The sequence below is a fragment of the Ornithodoros turicata genome, chromosome 3 (genome assembly GCF_037126465.1).
Source record: "Ornithodoros turicata isolate Travis chromosome 3, ASM3712646v1, whole genome shotgun sequence".
Lineage (NCBI taxonomy): Eukaryota > Metazoa > Arthropoda > Arachnida > Ixodida > Argasidae > Ornithodoros > Ornithodoros turicata.
Window position 1 is genome coordinate 103,468,107 of NC_088203.1, and position 18,055 is coordinate 103,486,161.

At 46.3% G+C, this 18,055-nt stretch overlaps 1 protein-coding gene across 1 annotated transcript in view; it reads left to right on the top strand.

The window, feature by feature from the left end:
• The window catches only part of LOC135389069 (insulin gene enhancer protein ISL-1-like), an 82,191-nt gene that overhangs the window by 29,191 nt on the left and 34,945 nt on the right, over positions 1-18,055 (top strand). Inside the window, exon 3 of the mRNA XM_064619034.1 lies at positions 13,885-14,150. Within this exon, the coding sequence (XP_064475104.1) occupies positions 13,885-14,150 (266 nt within the window). The remainder of the gene's footprint in view (positions 1-13,884; positions 14,151-18,055) is intronic.

Here is an 18,055-nt window from a genome sequence, read left to right on the forward strand (position 1 = left end):
ATCGGGAAGGTTTGCTGGAAATCATGATTAAAAGCGCTAAAACCTCTTTTAACCCTCTATGCCGGAAATCACTAGGGAAAATAGTACTTAGATGGCATGATGGCCATAGAAACAATATGAAACAATAGAAACAATATGCCTGAAGAAGCTATCGGGGACAAAACAAAAGCAGGCATTATTGTTGTTGGTGCTGGTGATGATGATGATGATTGGAGTTTTTATGGCGCACGAGCACCTAACAACAACTTTATTAGGAGATGATGAGTGAGGAGTTTCTACCCCATTTGAAATAATGAGCCCCTTCACAATAAGGATCCAAGTCCTATATGGTATCCAGAAAGGTGAAGAGAGCTTTGAGGACAGAGCGTCGGTGGGCTGGATGTGGCCAGGGACCAAGCAATTTTGTGAGAGAGAGGGGGGGGGGCGGGAGGCCAGGTCGTTAAGGGATCCGGAGGGTACGGTTCTGGAAGGTTGGTATAGCGTGGGCGATGGAGAAGAATATGCTCTAGATCTTCTACAGCACCGCAGTGACTGCACTGGGGAGAGTGAACTTGTCTCAAGCCGTAACGTCGCTGCGATGTAAAAGCCACATCGAGGCGCATTCGATGCACTAATGCGGCGTCTTGACGAGAGGTATGTCGAGGCATGCGGAAAGCGGACGCTGGATCAACTGTGCTCAGCATGGCTGTAGGGAGAATGTCAGCGGTCCATTGGCGGGGAGCCAGAGGGATCACGAGGCGTCGAAGTACGGAACGACGATCTCCTCTCAGCAGCGCAAAACGCGTCCGTCTCCGAGACGAGAGCGCTGCTTCTGCGGCGCTGTCGGCTTGTTCGTTCCCTTCGACACCGCAATGGGCTGGAACCCATTGGAGAACAAGCCTGTGCCCTGCTTCGTAGACAAGGTTGTAAGCCATTAACACAACCAACACATAATGCCATAAGGCCATAATGCGCGGAAGGTATTGTTGCGTTTCTACTACCACGAAGATAGAATTCCAAAGTGTCAAACTAAAGAACGCTCGAAATGAAGGTAGGTATACACGGAGGCATCAGGCTGAGGCTCCTCGTGTGCGTTTGTTATCCCGGAGGCGAATATCGGAAGAGCGCTGCGGCTGTCTCACGTCACCTCTGCTTCGCCCGCTGAACTTCATGGAGCCCTCTTGGCACGAGGTTTTATCCACTCGCGATCTTCAGTTGCTCGCAGGATCACCTATAGAGACTCAAAATGCGCGTTACAGACACCGGCTTCCACGTTTACTGCGGGATCTCTGGCAGCACAAGATGTTTTGCATACATACCATGCCGCAGCTTTAAAATGTCCTGATATGCAGATGCGGTGGATCCCTAGTCACTGTGGGATTGCAGGCAACGAGGCTGTGGACCCTGCTGCACGCCGGGCTCTTCAACTCAGGCGCGTCCAACTGATGCCCATTTATTTCACCAAAGGTGATATGAGGCGAATGCTGAACGAGCTCAAGCAACAAATGTGCAGCACCTCCTGGCTAACAGGATCTGCTCGGGACTCTCCTCTGTATACAAGGTCGATCCAAAGGTACGCTTCCTCGAGTACCACCTTCCTTCGCGCGACAAACGACGGCTGTCCTGGCTACGGCTCAATGTACCGCACAGCGCACGTCTTCTCTTCAAACTGGGAAAGCGAGACTCTTCGAGCTGCATGTGAGTGTGGCGTTGTAGAGGACGTAGAACACATCCTTCTCAGGTGTCGGAAATACGTTGACGCTCGAAGGGTTTTAGATGCGCGTCTCTCTCGTGCGGACTCCCGAGCCTTCGACATCGCGAAACTGTTAGGTCCTCCCTCGTCCGACAAGGCGCTGAGGGCACTTGAAGCTTTTCTACATACAACCGGGCTTATGGACATTCTATGACTCGCTGAATGTGTGCTGTGTGTGCCCCCAGCGATTCCGACATTGAACTTTGCACTACAACTTTTGAAACTTTTGAACTACATGTTGAACTACATCATTTTAACTCTCCCATCTGTTTGTAAGCGTATACTGGGGTAGCCAGTTCGACTTTTTTTTTTTCGTTATCACATCACCATCACGGAGGTTAATCGATGGCTCGAGTCACAACATAGTTGTAATCATGAACAACGGCAACCCCTCGCGGAAGGCGACGTGCCTCTGCAATTTGTACCCTGCCTCCAAGTTGGCAGCATCCTCGACAGGGTTCGAAACCGTGGATTCGGGATCACTATACAGGCTGACACGTTGCCATATGACCCGCCATATTTTTTTCTGTTTACTGCAGAAAATACTTAGAAAAACGCACATAGGCTAAAGAGCTCACAGTGCACTCACCCATCCACCCGTCATAACGACTTTGTTCGTAATGAGATAGAATCAACCCACATGCACTATACAGTCTCTTTGACGGGTCTCTTTGACGCCCTGCATGTGATTCTCTTTGTTTTTTGTTCACTGAGATTTTCGCACTCTGACTCTCCTGCACTGTTGCCTCTGGCGCCAAGTTCTATATGCGCCATTCACAACATGCCGGGACATGCGAATGCATCATGTTCAAAATTATAGTGAAACATGCGTGCCATACGGCGCCCAGCACGCAAAAGAATCGGGCATAATGCGTGAACAATATGATTTCTCATTTGGACTATGTGCACCGAAGTCATGGAATGGATCAATATCCAAATCGGTGATGAGGTCATGACCGGGGGATATTTGGGAGCGTTGTGTGGTGGAAGCAATAACAAACGGTTCTCTCCTGAGCGACCTTTGGAAGACGGACAGATACGAGGCTGGCGTTTGTGTATATACTGCTGGCGTTCGATTGTGCGATAAGGGTTATCCCGGTCAGTCATCGGGCAACACAGATAAGACACGTGATGTACGTTACTTGAACAAAAAAGAAAAAGAAACGCTAACGACGAGCGTTGTATGTTCACGGAGGAATACGGAATATCTTCGGGTATATATTTGAATTCTGGAACTTTATCTCATATGCTTGCCACTATTCTCTGTAAGTATTCTTTAGACGCACTTAAACGTGACGCTGGTATTGTGAAAATGAAAGGATGGTTTTTCGTACTCGTTGCTTGCTACTTGCGTTACTTGTAATCAATTACTTTTTGAGTAATTTTTCGAGTAATCAATTACTTTTCTGAGTAATCGATTACTCAGTAATTGATTACTTTTCCGGCAGAAATTAACTTATATTTAAGATGTTCTACCCCAAGTCAAGCCCCTCGTGCTGTCAGCCTTTGTTGAGCCGTTCTACTATATCAAGCGGAGGTCACTGTATAATAAAGTTGCGGAATTTCAGGGTCTCTCTCCCTAATCTCTTCCTACAACAGTGTGGTGGTACCTGAAGATTTGGAAGTTTAGTGAGTCATGGGGGAAGTTCCACCCAATGTTCTTCCACAACCGGGTCAACGTCTTCCCGTGCGATAAATACAGTAGACGTATACTTGTCCTAGGCGTTTTTGTTTTTGTGTTATTTCAGCTCTCCTGCTGTTGGACCCCCCCCCCTCCCCCCTTTTTTTCCTTTTCTTTTCCGAGGCACACAAAGACGGGTATAATTTGCATGAATGCAGAGTAGCGACCGGAATAACGCGTTACTTTTCTACTCGTTACTCAATTACATTTGGGAGTCGAGTAGTTGTTAACGGTAAACAATTCATTTTTCTGTAGAAGTAACGGTAATCAATTACTTTTTTCGAGTAACGGGCACAAGTCTGCTGGCAACACGCGCTGACTGTGCAATAACTGCAGATTTCAAGGCCACCAGTCAATGACCATTCCGTGAAATTTTACTCGCTCTCCCTCCGCCTTGGAACACCGGGGATTCTCGCTGATCTAATAATACGACCAGTATAACTTAATGGTTAGCACATCCCACTAGAGGATAATCCCATTGGTGCGGTTGCTTCGTCTGCTGCCAGGCTCATTATCGTATTAGACTGTCGGCGCTGTCTGTCTCTCACGGGCATATAGAATTCCTCGGAGTTCATCAAGATACTTCATTGCCTCACACAGCTTAGGACTTATTGCGACAAGGGAACCCTGAAGGTGACTCAATATCGCGGGTGAGCGAGCGCAATGCCATGTGCTGCGGTTAAAGGGATAGTCCACGTGGAATTGTCTGCAGGAAATCGCAGGTTTAGTTGTATCGTTTAATATACGCGGTAAAACACCTCCATCTCATCATCATCGTGATCATCTATTGTTGTTAATATACGATCAGAGCTGTGTTGGGAATGGTATGCGCGATATAGATCCATTCGCTACCCAGCCTCACGCTAAGCGGGACCTATATCTCTATACTTTTTCCTCCTATACCGTAATCATCATTCGGTGTTCGAGACTGCGTGAGACTCATCTATAGGTTCGATTTTCGGTATCTTTCGCGGGCATTCTTCGCTCCATTGAAGTAAGAACTGTAACCTTTTAAAATCGATATGTGACCAATAATCCACTGTTTGCGCGTATCTCACCATTCGTTTAGGCGCATTAGCAACCTGCAACAACAAAGTAAAACTGTCGCAGCTCATTCCCTTTTCGTGCATTGCACTCAGTGGAATGCAATGTAATCGGCAAAACTGGATTTAAATAGTTTGCAATCCTTCCCAGTGCCCGAAATGCACCATAATGGAGTTTGTCCTCTCTTGAGCGTTGACCGAATTCAATTCAAAATTCAAGAGACCGAATTCAATAACTGACGGTAAGACTGTACGGTAATTTGTTTGAAGCTTCAGCGCCTTGTGCAGGGAAAAATCGACGCTTTACAAATTTCAAAAGCTACGGACTGCGTCAAGCAACTCTCCAAATTCCGCAGAAAAAAAAAAAAGAAGAAAAAAAAAAAAAGAAGACAGCACCCCGACCTCAAACCGAAACGAAATCCTCACATAACGACAAAGAACCGAGCAGTAATCGGTTTTGCAGGCTTTTATTACGGGTTGCACGCTATATGTATGCAGCAACCGCACAACGCTTGGCGACTCCAAAAGGACTGAAGTTCCACGCGACTCTGCATAATAAACACACACGAACAGAAAGAAGGAATAATCACGCAGACGACAGCAACGGCAGAGACGACGACGACGACGAGAGACGCGGAAGAAAAAAATAAAGTAAATAAATAAATCAACGAGCAGAGAGCGCAGTTTCGGAAACTCCCCGACTCCGAAGGCGGGATCTTCGATTGGGCGGAGTTAACCAAGGAGGAGGAGGAGGAGGAGGAGGAGGAGGTCGTCCGGCCAGACCAAGAAGGAGCGCCATCTTGTGTCTTGTTCCCTTTCGATATGCGTATCATTTCTCCGAGTAATCACTACCGTGCGCGGTGTCGACGTCGTCTGCTCAAATTATTTCGGCGGATTAGCTTGGCAGATGAAGTTTCGGTTTCGGTTTTCAGCCGAGCGTGTCCGTTTTTTCAGCCGGGAATTCAGAGTAATGAGTGTTGACTGGAAAGTTCCAACGGTACATGCAGCTGTAAATGGCACCTACTGGATTTTTTAGGTATAGTATTGAGGAACAAAAGATTGGTATCAGTAGCGTAGCCAAGAAAATGTTTCGGGAGGGGTTCTACGGGGTCTTAACATGAGGGGGAGGATTTCACCCTCCCACATGCACCCTACGATTTTGGGGGATGGGGTTGAACCACCGAAACCACCTCTGGCTACGCCACTGACATATCAGTGCACAGCGTGGTTCGCCACCTGGTCTGCGGATACGCACGATCTATTATAATACCGTTATATATGACCTTGATGTAATAGCAATATATTTAATATCATAAGGTACAGCGCCGTGCGAGGGGGTGCTGAGAGGTTGTAGGCCCGACGAGGAAGGACACGGTCTAGAGTCATAAACCTTTAGTATAATTCGACATATTCAATTCGAGGTTCAACGGATTCGGCACATCGTTCCTCGAGCTTCTTTTGAAAAAAGAAATCCGACGTCTGCTCTCTTAAAAACTGCACAGCACGCTCTTAGCCAACCATGATCTCGAATGATATCGTTATCTGCCCTAATTTGTTGAAAACGGGAGGCGTACGCCTTTTTTGTGACAATTATGAACAGCGTAAGTGTCACAAAAAGCATATGCCTCACATTTTCAACAAATCAGGGAAGATAACGATATCATTCGAGATGACGGTTGGCTAGGAGGTGCTATGCGGTGAAGCTCATTTTTAGGAGTGTGCTCTCCGAAATATGCTTCGACTGCTCCTATCACTTCCGAGCCCTCCGAAAATATATTTCCTTTCAAACGTTTTTTCAGCTTTTGGAAACAAAAAACAATCCGATGGAGGCCAGATCCGGCGAGTACGGCGGATGTTCAATGCGTTCAAATCGCAAGTCCTTCAGAACCTGCATTGTCTTGCCTGCTTCGTGAGCCGGTGTATTGTCCTGCAAAAGGGGAACGCTTTTTCGCGCTTTTTTCTTCCAATGCCTCTTTTAACCGTCGGAGCAAGCTACAGTAGTATGCTGCATTAACTGTTTCATCCTTCTACAGGGATACTCAGTAATCAAAATACCTTGTCGCAGAAAACCGTGATCATGACATTTCCCGCTGATCGCTGAGTATTGAATGTCTTCTGCGTCGACGAACCCGAGTGCCGCCATTCCATGAACTGTTGTTTTATCTCAGAATCATAGAGTTTCATGAACCGTGACAAGTCACTCAAGAAAATTGGAACTATAGACGAACACGAGTGTATTCGTCTATGTGAATGTGGGAGCGACTGGCAACAATGTAAGAGAGAATGTGTAGTGGGTGAGTGCGTAGTCCCCGTGTTTAGCGATGGCTTGTTACGTCGAAGAGAGGGTATAGCTATAGCATGGTGTAACTGGTAACATCTCTGACCAGCAATCAGAGGATGTGGGTTCGAATCCTACTTCAATGGTGCCTTTTCTTCAACTGCCATCATTCAATTTACAATTCAATAGAATACAATAGATCTTCACAGTTGAATTTGATGGGCACTCGTCACTTAATGTTTGCGTCATGCGCTCATCATTCCGTTCGGAGTTTTCTTCTGCACGACCAGGAACTTTAAGGCGGCCCCAAATTCAATACGCTATAGTAGACATGATTCTGTCTTCTCTTCTTCGTCGTCTCACTCACTGTGTCTATACGATGATAGACCGTGTTCGTACATCTGGAAGTGTATAGGTCAGGACGATAACTTTCAGCACGGCCTCATATGTGCATGGTATAGGTACAACGGAAAGTATACTTCTTTGCTTGCTTCAGAAAATTCGTGTTTTGATACTCGAATGAAGTCACCCCCACATTCCTCGGTAACAAGTGGTACGCAGTTGAACCCCTTAATATGACCCTGGCTAGTCTGACACCAGCGCTTTGTGACAATTTTGCTTAGGAACCGTTCCTTCGCCATGTAAATACTCCGCTTATTTGACAATTGCTGTGATTTTTTGCACATATATGGAGGAACACGGGTATTCTATAGTCTCGATGTTATGGCCGCAGAAGGAATGCTCCTTCTAGGGTACAAATACCCATGAGGTGACATGAGGACGCATGTAGACCGGGTGTCTCAATCACCGGGCTAAATAATTCGCGAACGGGTGCACCAATCGAAGAGATTTCTTTTTTACAAGTATCTGTCCGATACCACCTACAACCTGCGCACCGTGTGAATGAGTGGGAGGCGCTATTTATTTAAATAAAAATTCAAATGAGTTTCGTGAAAAAACATACCTTTTAAAGCAGGGCGCCGTCAGCATTAGAATGGGTACCACCCCTTTTGGGACCATTTAGAGAAAAATCTGCCACAAAAGCGGGTCATTTGTTGCAGTAATTAATTGGTTTCGGTTTACATACTGTTGTCGCGGCTGGTCGCGGCGGAGTGCAAAGGGACGTAATTCATCGGTGTAAGGACGTAATTCATTGGTGGGCATGGGAGTGGAAGAGCGTCCTTCTACGCTTCACAGCGATCGGCTCAGCTCCCGTGGCTCCAGCTCCAGCGTGGCTCCAGCTCCCGTGGCTCAGTGGTTAGCGTGCTAGCCATGTCACGTCGAGACTGGGAGGTACCTGGGTTCGAATCCCGGTGCCGGCTGTGCTGTCTGGGGTTTTTCCTGGGTTTTCCTCAGGCGCTTTCAGACATATGTCGGCACAGTTCCCCTAGAAGTCGGCCCAGGACGCACATTTCCCCAGGGCGCCAGTCGTGACGTTGCCCACATACGTGAGGCCGACAACGGCAAGCCCTTTCAACATCACCACCACCACCACAGCGATCGGCCGCGACAAAAATATATATATGTAAGCCGAAACCAATTAATTACTGCAACAAATGACCCTCTTTGATGGCAGAGTTTTCTCTAAAAGGTGTTCACTGAAGGTCCCAAACGGGGGAGTACCCATTTTAATGCCGACGGCGCCCTGCTTTAGAAGTTACGTTTTTTCACGAAACTCATTTGATTTTTTTTATTTAAATAATGAACGCCTCCCACTCATTCACACGGTGCGCAGGTTGTAGGCGGTATCAGACAGATACTTGTAAAAAAAGAAAGCTCTTCGATTGGTGCACCGGTTCGCGAATTATTTGGCCCGGATATTTATCCGAGACACCCTTTATATAAGCGGCACACTCATTACGCAAAGCGTAAAAGGACAGTGCCCTCAGACACCGCCTGGTCATATCGACCTGCTGGAGCCGCACGAGTTGGATGCATGAAGCGTGGCAGTGGAAAGAGACGCAGACGAGCTGACTGCTGGAATGAAGAAGCGGCTCCCTTTCACCCATCAGGAGCTGGCCGAGTGGGGTAAGAGGGAACTCTGCTTGGAGGGCAAAGGACACAGCCTTTACGAATTCGGAGAAATGTCTGGGAGATCCCGTTTGTGAATCCAATGGTGACCACACTCTTAAAAATGAGCTTCACCACATAGCACGCTCCTAGCCAACCATCATCTCGAATGACAACGTTCTCGCCCTAGACTTGTTGTAAACGAGAGGAGGAGCCTATTTTGTGCCGTGCATAATGGCACAAAATAGGCTCCTCCTCCCGTTTTCAACAAATCAGGGGCGAGAACGTTGTCATTCGGGATGATGGTTGGCCATGAGCGCGCTATGTGGTGAAGTTCATTTTTAAGAGTGCAGGAACGGTACAGTTCCGGTCAACCTTAATAATAACACTGGAAAAAATGCGGTCTCATTTCCCAGCTCAATAACAGCTACCCTTGGGACACTGCGGGAATATTAAGTGAACAAAACCCTTGTGTTAAACTAACAGAATAATTTTGTTCAATTAAGATTTCCTCATGGGTCCAAGGGTTGCTGCAATCGCGCTGGGGAAGGAGACCACATTTTTTTTCAGTGTTATTATTAAGTTTGACCGGAGCTGTACCAAAGCACGCTGTTGGAGAAGGCATAGTGACCATATGGAATACTGAACTGTAAGATGTGCCTGAACTATTCAAGTTGAACAGTACTTCGTCTTCTGTATCAAGATCAGTCCTGTGCAGTATTGCACCCGCTACCGAACGAACTAACGGAATACCGCTACCCGCTACTCCACAAAAAGTAACGCAATACTAGCGTCGCTACAAATTTGAAAAAAAAAAAGTAACGCGATACCGCTACCGCAACCAAATAAAAGTACTAACGCAAATACTATGCCGCTATTTTTCCACTACCGTACCTTTTTTTTACAGGCAACACCTTACAGTACTGGCCATCTCGATGCCGAATATGTGAATAAAGCTAGTGAAATATTTATGTTCCCGCACCTAGCCACCATGCAGCATAAAGTATACCATTCCTCACAGTGAAGATATATTATTACACACTGAGCTTGACCTTGAGATGTGCACTTAAGAACGCATATGTGCATTTAATAATTTTCCTGTCAGAACGTTTCGAACACAAGACCGTTTTTTTTTTTTTTTTTTGCAATAACATTATTTTCGAGATATTCGCGAATGTCAACCTCAAACTTTTCCGACTGGTTACTGTCGACGGATTGATCAGTTTTTCTTGTGGTCAAGTGGCGCAACTGCCAGCATAAGCGATCACTCATCGAGCCATCAATATGTAGCCATAATGTTTGCTCATGCTTTCGCCAGGGCCAACGCCACCAAAGAGAATAGACAGCTTTCTGAGTGCTGTTGGTATACGCACTAAAGCTTAGGTCTCTTAGGAGTTACTGTTGTTACCTACCCCCTGCTTCTGTTCTTCCAGCCACACGACAGCTTCTCTTACAAAGCGTTGGACAACACGAAAAACTACGTTTAAAACGCTTTCTCCGGGAGCATGTGTTCCTCAGGAAGAGCCTACACGTTGTGCGATCAACACGATCACACTATACAGGGTGGTCCACCAACCACGATAGAAATTCATAGTAACCCTTTCGCCCTCGTGTGGCGTGTCAATATAACCTCCTTTCTTCGCAGCTTTGTGCTAAAACTTCGAGCCGTCAAAAAAGAGGCGGAGCCAAGGGCTCATTTCCACGAATTTTCGGCGAATTTATTTCGGCAATTGTCATTGCATTACGAGTGGTATTATGTGCTATACTGAGTAAAATGACCACGGGGAACCCATTTCCGCAAAGAAAACGTTAGGAATTGCCTTGGGAAATTTCGGAGTTCAATTCAAAAAATTAACTTTTCGTCAATTGAAATGAAATAAAAATGTTACCAATATGTGGCAAACGTTATTGGCAGAAAAAAATCCCTCGACACCATGTCTCTCCGGGGCTATGAATTTCTATCATGGTTGGTGGACCACCCTATAGTTTTGCAACCGTATAGTTGTATGACGGAAACTATTCGTAGCTCATATTATGCAAATACATAAATGTTTGTGTTTCAAAAATGTCAGCTAAAAAAAGTTAAAAAGTGCACACAATAACGCAAACTATATTCCTAAATATTCGATTGCGGATTGGTTATGAGAGTTAGTGAAATTGACGAAGATCGTCACATCAATCTGCTCGATTAATAAGTAACGACATTAACAAGAACAAAACCAAGAACAAAACAAAATAACAAGAACCACATTCTGCTTGGCCTGAGTTGAAGGGTATCAATTGAAGCAATCAACTGGGCGTAGTGGGGATTGTGTTTGCCCTTCTATGGTCCTTTTGTTTCTATGTTGCCTCATCCACTATACAACGTTTCTGCTTCGCTGTTATTTCGCTTTGTTTCCCCAGCTACCCGTATTTGTAGCGGGAATTCTTTTTCCGTTAGCATTTTAAAATGGAGCCGGATCGCTACTCACCTACTGAAAAAGGTATCGAATATGGTAGCGGCGCTATGTACAGTGCTGGGCAAATGTTTACGGAACACACTCCGGCGCATTCCTTCCCCAGAGTGACACGCTTGCAGCGAATTAGAGCGTACGGAATTGCGAACACGTGACTGGGTTAGGCGCATGACTGTAAGTCAGTACGGTCCCATTCGCTGCTAGCTTGTCGGTCTGAGGAAGGAATGCGCCGGAATGTGCGCCTTTGCTCTCCCCGACGAACTCATGCACCCTCTACGCCATCTTCACCCTTCATCCTCCATCCGTTTTTCTTCGTCTTCTTTTTTTTTTGCTATAGTCGTGACGACGGCCACCTCTGCGTGGTCAACAACAGCGAGCCGAGCCTGCCATTCCCCCCCCCCCCCGAACGCGCTGGAGCGTTTTCCGTGAACTTTTGTCCAGCAGTGTACAAGACCGGTCTTCTGAAACGCACAGAGATTTCACTGGTGCACATGGTATGTTCTTCGTCGCCGTATACCATGCTGAGTATATCACGTTTCTGGTATACGATCACCAGAGCGAGAACAGACGTCTACACGAGAGACGTCATCATGACGTTGGTAGACAGATTGAAAACGGGACAAATCGGAAGGGGAGAGCTGGGTTCCACGAACGGCCACTTGTTCGCTGCCTCCTATTGAAAGAAAAGTAGGACCGAAGGTCACGTCTCTTTCAGGGGCCATCGTAATCCCCTCAAGACCGTGGCCTTCGGGCGCGACCTTGTTCGCCCCTAGCTTCGAGTGTAGTTCAAGTCTACCAAATTGGTGGCGCTGTCGAACACTATGACGTGATTTGTTTACAAACAGGAAGAGGTCTATTCACTGTACATGACCAAAATCTGCGGGAACAGTGATGGTCGTACGGGCGAGGGTCTACTGCATTTTGCATCGCGCAATTAAATTTAGAAATCATTTAGTCACCTGAATATAATTTTTAACTATGTTATCTTGACTTATCTTGATAGGAGGCAAATATAATAGCGCGTGTCTATGCGTGGGCAGGAAGGCCCCCCCCCCCCGTTTGGCTGACCTCTCCCCCCTTTTTTTTTTCTCTTTGTTCTAATAAATATATCCTACCCCCTCCCTACACAGTATAAGTGTGGCTCTCAAACCCCGATAGATGACTCATGGAGACTGTAAGAAGACAAAAAGGAATGCGGGCACGTCATTCGAGCCGTATACGTCTTATAGCCACCCAGGGGCTTCTGGGACAGCTCCACATTTAGAAGTCCCTCGTTCAGCAAACGGGACAAGAAACCGAATCTTGGGTAAACACACGAATGACTGTGGTCTTGAGCCTCGATGAGAACCAGACGAGGTTGGCACGGGCAATGACGCAGCGGCTGCATGCACAGCGCGTCTGCCAGGTTTCAAGACTAAGATCAGGTAGAACACAAAGAGCCGTTTAACTTTCAAAGTGCACCCCTGCCAATTCACATAATGGGAAGGCTCTTGAATGGACTCGCCCAGCCTTCTGAGGGATAGCTCTCGCCCGCTTATCGATTTCCAGAACGCAGCCTTTTCAAGTCGCAAGTTTGGCCCGGTACACGTGTACCAAGTATGTTTGTATTCAGCATGCACGCCAGAGGTCGATCGTAGTGCACTTGAAAATAAATACTACGTAAATAACGTCAGCCTTGAACTTCGCGGTGTAGCCCTTCATACGCTACTTTTCACGGGTTTCGTAAGTGTAACCTCGAAGTGTACACGCGGTACATGGGCAACATATTTACCGTATTTTCCAACGAGCCCGCCACTGAAAATCGGCGGTATTCTGAAAATGTATCATACAAGTATCGTGGACCTCGTATAGGCTACTACCCTGTCTATTATAATTCTTGTACTATACTACTTGTATACAGCACGTCTTCAATGAAACTTTCTCTGATAGCGGCGCTGACATTTATCAGTCCGCGAATATGTCTAATTGGGACCTGCGGATATTTATTTATTTATATCGGTGCTCCCGCATAGCGGAAATAAATCCCTGACTCAAGAAAGGGCACCATGGTGAGCATGTGAACAGCATGGTGAAATTCTTACCTATACCGTACGTGCAGTGTTTTTTTAATTTCAATACGTGTGAAACCTAATTTTCATGTTTATGTCCTTGACGCAGTGCACCACCCAGAAGGATATTTCGGTTTGCGAGGACTTTCAAATAAATAAATGGCCTTGGTCTTTGTCCTCGCCAATCGTCGCTCAGCACGGAGTATAACAAAAAAGACATGTAGAGAAAGCATACTGTGGCATACTACTAAGCTTTAACTTGTTCTTCGTTAGGTATAGTTGCAATTATCACACACTATATACATGAAAAGCAATTTGGTTACTACTTGAACTAAGTCTAGTTGAACACAGTGGAGTGGGGCTAAGGCGGGCGAGGGTAAAGGATTGACGACATCTTAGGAACGGTTATTTTGGGAGAAGGCTTGGATGCATAACGCGACACTTTTTCTAACCCGCGTTATATACATAGAAAAAGGGAGTCTCACGTCGCAGGAGTTGTGAGCCAATATTCTAGCTTTCTTATTACTCCGGTAAGCAACGTATCAAGGATGGACATCAAGGACGCGAGTTTTATGTGACAGCAATTTGCACACGATAAAACAGTCCCGAATAACAAACGTCTTTTGTCTTTTGCAGGCTGTTCGGTGCAAAGTGTTCCAAATGCCAGCAGGGATTCTCGCGGACGGACTTTGTGATGCGCGCCCGTCAGCACATTTACCATCTGGACTGCTTCCGGTGCCAAGCGTGCGCTCGCCAGCTCATCCCCGGAGACGAATTCGCGCTACGCGAAGATGGACTCTTCTGTCGCGCCGATCACGACGTCCTCGACAAGTTCCCCAACGCTGCCCACAACAACGCCGCCGGCTCGCCAAACAACGCAAACAATGGTCTCCAAATGGCGGGTAAGCTTTTTTTTTTCTCATTCGCTCTACGCGATATTTCCAGGCGGATATTTAGCTGTCAAACGATTTATGGGAAAGGGATGCACGCTTTACGTTTCAATCAGCGTTTATCGCCTTGCACCTATAAGGCCGAAACGCATGGAGCGTTTTCCCGACGTTTTCAGCTCGCGCGCGCGCCCGGCTCTGTCGACTGCAGATATTTGCGCGCGTCTGGGCGCGTTTTCTGTGGAGTGGACAGAACGATGGCCGCCGTGCGACAGACAAGGGTTCGTACGAGTAGATCGCATAAGTTTTTTAGACATTATTCACTGCACTAAATCAACCATATCTGGAATGAATGAACGCAGAAACCGCAGGAAACAACATCATCGACAAATTCTGGTCGACGAATGTAGCAACATTCGCCGCGCGTACAAGACCACGGCGCGCGCGCGCGACGTTTTCACGCCTTGAAAACGTCTCATGCGTTTCGGGCTTTATATCTTCATATCTGGGGTAAGCACCGCGAATAACTTTAAAAACACGACATTGTGCGATAATAGTAAGCTCAACTGACATATTGCGAAGGAACGGCCGTAATAAAAAAGAAAGCAAAGGGTGACATAAACCGGACAGTACGAATAGCGGCTTCTCCGTGCTTATGACTCGTAATTAAATGTCGTACGAAGTAAATGGGTCATCCAACAGAGCTATGGACCGCGTTGGAGACGCTGAAGACATTCGCATGCGGCTTCTTTTCATTTTTTAACGCAAAAGAGACTGATATCTCGACAGGAAACCTGAATGCATATTGGTTCCAGGACCGTGGCGGTGCATGAACACCCGGATGTCCAGATACACAAGTATCGATACTTCTAACCATCCTTAGACTGTATGCTTTTCCGATCCTTCGAGGATATAGTGCTGCGTTTCTTCCACCGCTATACCGCTAAGTTAGAGCACTTTTTTGTTACAATCCAATCCAACCCAACAGCACCAGAAACTACCAGGACACGAAGCAATGACGCCGTCGATAACGCGACCAACTACTTAACTAGGCGGAAGGACAGAGTTACGAAAATGGTGCGTCTCCTCCGTTGGAAACTCGATCCATCTCGCTCTCGACACGCAAAGTTAGGAAGAGAAAATAGTCCTAATTACGGTAATGGAAACTCCCACGGTGCGTCTTTCTCTTCCGTTCCACGGGTTTTTGTTGCCTTCAACAAACATGGCGTCTGTAGAAAAATCTTTCGTTGAATTAATTACTGGGGAATAATCGACGACAAGCGAAGAAAGCGTAACGTAGTGGTAGATGAGGCAATTAAACGTAGAAGGACAAACGCAACAAAAGCCTCACAAAGCCCGTGAAGACAGCGTAATTAACGACCGTGGATCGACGTATCACTAAGTTACTATAGCTAAGTATACGCCCAAGAAGAATTCCTCATAGTTGGAGGATCCCTCTCAAACGGGCGCTGGCTCCGCGAATTTGGGACGAGGCGGCCGCGGATCGAAGTCAGTTTTAACGAAAGGCGTTAGAACAGCAACTGGAAGCACGAGACAAAGCGAGGAAATAAAACCTACATAGGGGGTAGGGTCGTCCCTTCGAAAACCTGCAGGGTGTTCAACTGAAATTGATCCCCGACTCCAAGTGCCATACAGCGGGTCCGTGGGGTACATTTGGCTGCTGCCTTACTATCATCTCTCACCCGTCGTCAACTCGTTGTTATATGCCGTCGGTATTGGGGTCACGTCAGGTGGCGGATTTCCCCATTCATCATCATCATTTCGTTTATTGTTATAGGAAATAAGGCACATCTTACTTGGTGTATGTGTACAATCCGCGAAGAGATAATCAAATTCCAGGTCCTCTTGGAGTACATCACTCTAAAAGCAGAACTTGAAAGTTTAACCAGCGACAATCATTGTTTCATCAGCAACCATCGTTCACGTTCTCAGAGTATTCGATAAGCTGCACGTAGAATATTTTTCCTGGAAAATGTTCTCTTTCCCGATTTCTTCTAGTTTGGAGACATACGCATTTATGTTAATAGACAGAGAAAGACCGGGTCAAATCGGAAGTGTTACCAGTATCATTCTGTCTATTTATGTGGTTCCGTATTTAAAAAGCCGATCAAACCTTGAGCTTTCGCTCTGCCCGATCAACTTTTGCGTCCCTTGAAAGATAAAGTAGCTATATCTATAGGGAGGCGTACGCCTTTTTGCGTCAATTATCATATATCCAAATTGACACAAAAAAGCGTACGCCCCCCTCTCTCTTCGAATCAGAAGCGATAACCATATCATTCGTGGCAATGGTTGGCGCAGAGCATGCTATGCGGTGAAGTTCAGTTTTTAGAGTGTAGGCCTCAGTCTGCGGTGACAAATCTTCCTTTCTTTCGCGGTAACTTCATTGAATTAAAAGTCCTTGTAGACTTATTGTTTCGCACGTTACTGGTGCGCTAGAGAACGAACCTTTAAGGACATTCCGGAATAGCGGACATAAAAATTCTCGAGCTTAATTGATTGATACGGGGGCGCGACAATATCTCCGCATAAGGGCCACGTACCACCCAATATTTCTATTCTTCTCCGGCCACTATCAAAACTCCATTTCCGATGACGTCACGTCCGCCAAGATAAATATTTGGCGGCCGAAAAAGAAAGCCGCTTCCAGCCACCCGCTTCCCTGAATATATAAATATACGAGCCAGTGTTTTCTTTCGTGCGCTTTGTTTTGTCGTCTGCGGTTGCTATATTCTTCCTCCGTCTTCTGCTTCATGCCGCACGGTGGCGCCACCGCCATTTTTATGGCGTCGTAACTAGAAGCTTTCTAGTATAAGGGCACCTCTCCGCTCTGCTACCTGTTTGGGGGCATATACCTGTTTCCAAAAAAGAAAAAAAGAAGAAAAAGAAACACACATATATACAGGTATACAGACGGGGTTAGAGCGAACAGCCATAGGAGACATTATCAAACAGGTCAAAAACTGACTGGCAGGGGCCGATAGTGAGTACGTGTATTTCTTTTCCACGCTTTGAGCATGACTGGCGTTTTGCTCCTCCTCCCTCCGTTAAGGAAAATAAACTGAAATTGAAATTGAAAAATAAATTGAGCAAGCGGGCACGTGATTCGAAGTGGGTCGTTCGTGAAACGAACGATCACAGTGGAACGATTCTGGCAGATGCGGAACTAAAGAGCATTGCAAGAGCGCACATGTTCTGGCCTCGACTTTTTATATTCTGGGTTAGCGCCGCGAAGTAACTGTCGATATGAGCGGCGGACAGATGTGGACAGATGGAGAGAGCACACAGCAGAGACGCTAGTATACCCGTCTGAGGCAGGCAGCCGGCGATATTTCCAACAGAGACTCACTGGAATAATAGCCCGTTCGAAATATTGACGGCTCTATAGACCTATAAGGTTTTTACTTCACTCTACGAGTCAAATGCAGGCAATGTCTATCGTGAAACTTCCCTTTGAACTTGTTTGCCCTCGACTGGAGTATGCGTCATCTATTTGGGATTCACACCATGACAATTGGCGCCCTGTAAAACCTCTTGATTTCTTTCCGTCCATTTCGATCACACCAGTTTCACCTCACTTTAAACAATACGTTTCCCCTCCCACTTTTTTTTTCTACACGCCGGAAAATTTCCTGCCTTCTATTATTTTGCGAGGTATATTATACAATAACACCCTTTTCGTAGGTGTAGGCTATTTTCTCCTCTTCATCATGTCTTAGGTACCTGAAGACTCATGAGAAAGTAATTCCTTTCTGCCGTACTGATTACACCTCGAACAGCACTCGACTGAAACCGCTCTCTCGTTGTCATCCGGGATGCGAAGAAATTTTGGCAAGGCGTTAGAGAATTTCATGTATATTTTCTTCATTTTTCTTTACTCCTCTCCGTAATTTCCCGTG